General features: G+C 47.4%; 1 protein-coding gene across 1 annotated transcript; it reads left to right on the forward strand.

Annotated features, from left to right (window-relative positions):
- The first annotated feature begins 3,018 nt into the window (after window positions 1–3,018).
- On the forward strand, window positions 3,019–3,922 carry LOC123144754 (osmotin-like protein). Its single transcript, XM_044563978.1, has one exon. It carries the CDS (start codon window positions 3,083–3,085, stop codon window positions 3,782–3,784), a length of 702 nt encoding a protein of 233 aa, XP_044419913.1. The 5' UTR covers window positions 3,019–3,082; the 3' UTR covers window positions 3,785–3,922.
- The last annotated feature ends 510 nt before the right edge of the window (window positions 3,923–4,432 follow it).

Here is a 4,432-nt window from a genome sequence, read left to right on the forward strand (position 1 = left end):
GGTACCCATTGCCATGTGAAGTCATTGGGGCATACATCTAGCAGTGCCCCCCCCCCCAATAGAGGCTAATGTCTTCTTTGAGCTAGAGTCAACTACAGCGGGACACTCAACCGTTGAGAGGACGTGCGCGCTTCAAGCAGATGAATGATGATAGCTGTCCAAAAAATTAGAAGTGTAATCATTCCTCTTCGAAGATGGACGACCGTGAAGATGATGATGGTGATGGAGAGGAAAGGGTGCCTGGAAGTACCACTCTGATGTCTAGTAGGTCAGCCCGACAGGAGTAAGAGAGGAAATGAGAAGCTCAAGAGAGATGGAGAGGTGGACGCGATGAAAGAAAAACATCGATGTGTTCATGAGGATAGGGAACGAGTATGCAGAGAGAGGGAACAATATAAGATTGAGATGGAGGAGAAGAACCTAAGAAGACCCAAAATAAGAGAGTGAGATGAGATGCTATGCAAGAGAGCAGGCAGCGTCAGGAACAGATGGAGGCACATAGGTTTGAAATTCAGGTGCGCCAGGTGACAATTAAACGGATAGCCATGAGATCATTTCGTCATGTTGAATGCGAACTATATGGATACATAGCCGTGAGAATTTTGGGAGAACGCGGATGTTGATTGTACAGTGCAGGGACCTTGTGGGGACATCGCCCATTTACAAGAAGGGGATGGTGCACATGCCAACAACATGTGATTGGTACATATCGCCAGTTAACGCCTTCGTTTATGCAACTTTCTAAAACCTATGTGCATGTTTTCTTGATGTGTTAAACATTTAAATTTGAAGGCAATTGAAGTGTTTGAACGAGAAAAAAAATGGAGGGTGAGATATGGCGACTCTGAGTTTGTGCGTCGTCCGGACAGTCTCCAAATGCATATGGAGCACATATGCATTAATGGGACTACAAATATAGTTTGCCAGAGTTTCTTTTTTTTGACAGTATGCAAGAGTTGCTCCTAGAATTGGTACTATGCATTATATAGTTCTTCGTGATATGTTTGGGCCTCCAAAAGATGTTTTTGTGGAAATTGAGTGCCATTTATTGATATACTATTATAGATGGGTTGCTTCCTTCTTCGCAATTGCTTTCGTGTTTTTCTTGTTGTCATAGATATCGATAATGAATTGTTTTCTTAGCTTCTGATTACTGTATTTGAACTAGACGAATTAATTATGTGTACAATTTCAGTGTCCTTCAGCCATGTTCAAAGGGGAATATTGTTTCCAACTTTAAGACGAAATTGAACTACTATGAAGCATCATGCATTCTGTTAGGATGCACTAATAATCGCTGTAAGGCATGGAACTGTCTTATACCAACTCAATATCGAGTAATTGTATGTTCCTAAAATTTCTACCCTTGAGCAAAGAACCAAGAGTGAAAGCAATGAATATGATCGACATGATATTATGAAATAATATGGTGGTTCTGACTAATCCATTGTTCACTTGACATATCCAGATATGCAACATGTACTCCATTGCATTTTTGGTTAGTGAGAACGCTAGTACGCCACTTCCAAAAAAACTAAGGTAACCACCTGGATGAAGAAGATAATGAATCCGCTCGACAAGGAAGCACGCAATCTGCAAAATAGAAGCCACTCACCGTGATTTAGGCTCTCCTTTCCTTGTAATCTCCAAAATAGATGGGTTGCTTCCCTTGTTGTAATTGCTTTCAGTGTTTGTGGTCACAATGTTTGTACGTTGCAACGGGATATAAATATACTGGCATCCCAACAGGATAAAAATATTCTACTATGTTAGCTTGTGATTCACCGGTCCATATTAATGTGATTGTGTAAATAATTTTTTGCCAAATCTTGCCGTGATTTACCTTATAGTTTGATGAGAAGTTTGATAAGTAAATTAAAGTAAAATTGGATTAAAATAAAATTGGTTCAGAAAGTAAGTAAACTAAAGTGATTGATTATCGTAGAGGGAAAGTTGGACGAATAGGTGGTAAGAAAAAAAGTGAAAGATGAAACTTTACATTCTTTTTAAGCAGTAGAGATAGATATAGACCAATGAATTGTTCTCTTAGCTTTGAGCTGTATTTGAACAAGACAAATTAATTATGCGTACAAGTTCAGTGTCGTTCAGCCATGTCCAAAGGGAATTTTATGTCCAACTTTAAGATGAATTCAACTATGAAGCATCATGCATACTGTTAGGATGCATCAATATTTGTCATAAGGCATGGAACTGTCTTATACCGACTTAATATCGATTCATTGTATGTTCCTGAAATTTCTACCCTTGAGCAAAGAACCAAGGGGGGAAATACAGAATATGCTAGACTTGACATGCCCAGAGATGCACCAGACACGTACACCATTGCATTTTTGGTTAGTGATGAACGCCAGTAGGCTACTTCCAAAAGAAGCTAATGTAACCGCAAGGAAGAAGAAGATAATGAACCTTCTCGACAAGGAAGCACGCATTCTCCAGAATAGAAGCCACTCACCGTGATTCAGGCTCTTCTTTCCTTGCAATGTAACAGCTCCGTGATTCTATTATGAACTCATGGACAGCTACTGCAAATAGGAACGCTGCATCGCATGTACGCAACTGAAGCCTCTCAGCAGTTATGAACTCATGGACAGAATGAAGTAAGTCCACTCAGTGAGTGCGATGCCAACCAAATCAACCGCACAAGTCCTCTCAGATAGATTAGTGGAATTAACAGTACTAGTGTTATGAATTTTGTTTCAGAAATTCACTGCAAGAACAACTGGCTGATAAAGTGACAGGCTTGGTGAACTGAACAGATGCATTCTTTTCCCGTGAGTTTGACATTCAACATTGTGCTGTGCTTGTTTGTTCGATCAGGTGCTTAGTGGTAGCAATATCAAAAGACGCGGTGGACTCACTTTGCTTTCTCGTTTGGGAACAGTAGGCATCAAAGCTAAGTAACGCTCCCTCGCAAAAAAGAAAAAAGCTAAGTAACGCTGACCAACTTCAGCACTCGCGACGACATGGAGACGACGTCGCCTATATAAACAAGCTAGCCTGCACGTCTGTTGAACGTCAAAGCAGCACCCTGCAAAGCCGAGAAACAAGTAGCGCAGAGACTATGGCTGGCATGGGCGAGCGCCTCGTGATCGGCACCCTGCTGGCCGCCGCCTTCCTGGCGGCACCGGCGGCCGGCACCACGCTGACCCTGCACAACCTGTGCCCGTACCCCGTGTGGCCGCTGGTGACCCCCAACAGGGGCTTCCCCTCCATCTGCGACAACAACATCCGCCTCGAGGGCAACGGCCACGGGCTCGTCTCCTTCACCTTCCCGCCGATCTTCTGGTCCGGGAAGCTGGTGGCGCGCACCGGCTGCGCGTCCCCGCCGCGGTGCGAGACGGGGAGCGAGCGGCCCGCGGGCGTGGTGCAGCTGACCGTGCACTCGGCCGAGGGCGCGCCGCGGCCGGACCTGGCGGTGTACAGCGTGAGCCTGGTGGACGGGTTCAACGTGCCGGTGGTGGTGAGCCCGCAGGCCATCGGCGGCGACGGGCCGTGCCCGGCCCTGGGGTGCGCGGCGGACCTGAACGCCGGGTGCCCGCCGGCGCAGCGCGTGGTGGGCGCGGGCGGCTGCGTGGTCGCGTGCAATGGGCCACCCGGGTACTTCAAGCAGCGGTGCCCGCTGACGCGGACGACGCCGGTCGACAGGGAGCCCGTGGAGCAGCACTGCTACGCGCCCGGCGAGCTCAAGGTCGTCTTCTGCCAGCCCGCAATGGTCGACGCCGACGCCGACGCACAGCCGGAAATCATCGTCGCGGAGAACTAGATGACTGGCCATTAGCGTGTGCTGTTGATACACGTATAAGGTGTTGTGAAAATAAGGGTGGCACGTATCATGTGTGCCGCTGGGCCGTGCCCCTTGTTGACGTATAATGTGCTGATTAGTCTTTTCCATCATATCGGAGATGCATATGATATCATTGTAATGGAATCGTCAATGATACGTTATTATCGTACACATCCGTTCTTCGCGTGCATGTTTGTGGACAAGTAGCGCTGCGCTCTACCGTTGTACACTTGTGATCGTTCGAGCTACTATGTGGAGTGGAGTAGCTTGTAGCTAGAACGAACGAGAGAGAGAGAGAGAGACCCCGCAAAATAAGAAACGAAGCAGAATCGTCCATGGTCCATTCTTCCGCCGCAAACGAATCCAACGCAGCATGTACGCATGTATGTTGTGTTCTGTGGAAATCAATCGGGAAACGTACGGAGCGAGCGCGTTTAAGCATCGCGCGCGACGTCAGCATCACGTTTTATTCATTCTCGATTCTTTATTTGTCCGTCCGTTCACTCCTCGCTCCCTCCGGCGAAAGAATCGGCAGCGCCCAGAACGAGTGCCCTCCCGGCCGACGGACTCCACGCGCGTGGGGCTCGCCGCCGGCGTTCCGAGGCCAAAACGGCGTTGAACGTTGCC

The sequence above is a fragment of the Triticum aestivum genome, chromosome 6D (genome assembly GCF_018294505.1).
Source record: "Triticum aestivum cultivar Chinese Spring chromosome 6D, IWGSC CS RefSeq v2.1, whole genome shotgun sequence".
In the NCBI taxonomy this organism is placed as follows: domain Eukaryota; kingdom Viridiplantae; phylum Streptophyta; class Magnoliopsida; order Poales; family Poaceae; genus Triticum; species Triticum aestivum.

Excerpts from the sequence above, each read along its gene's own strand:
- LOC123144754 (XM_044563978.1), top strand. The coding sequence starts at position 3,083 with ATGGCTGGCATGGGCGAGCGCCTCGTGATCGGCACCCTGCTGGCCGCC.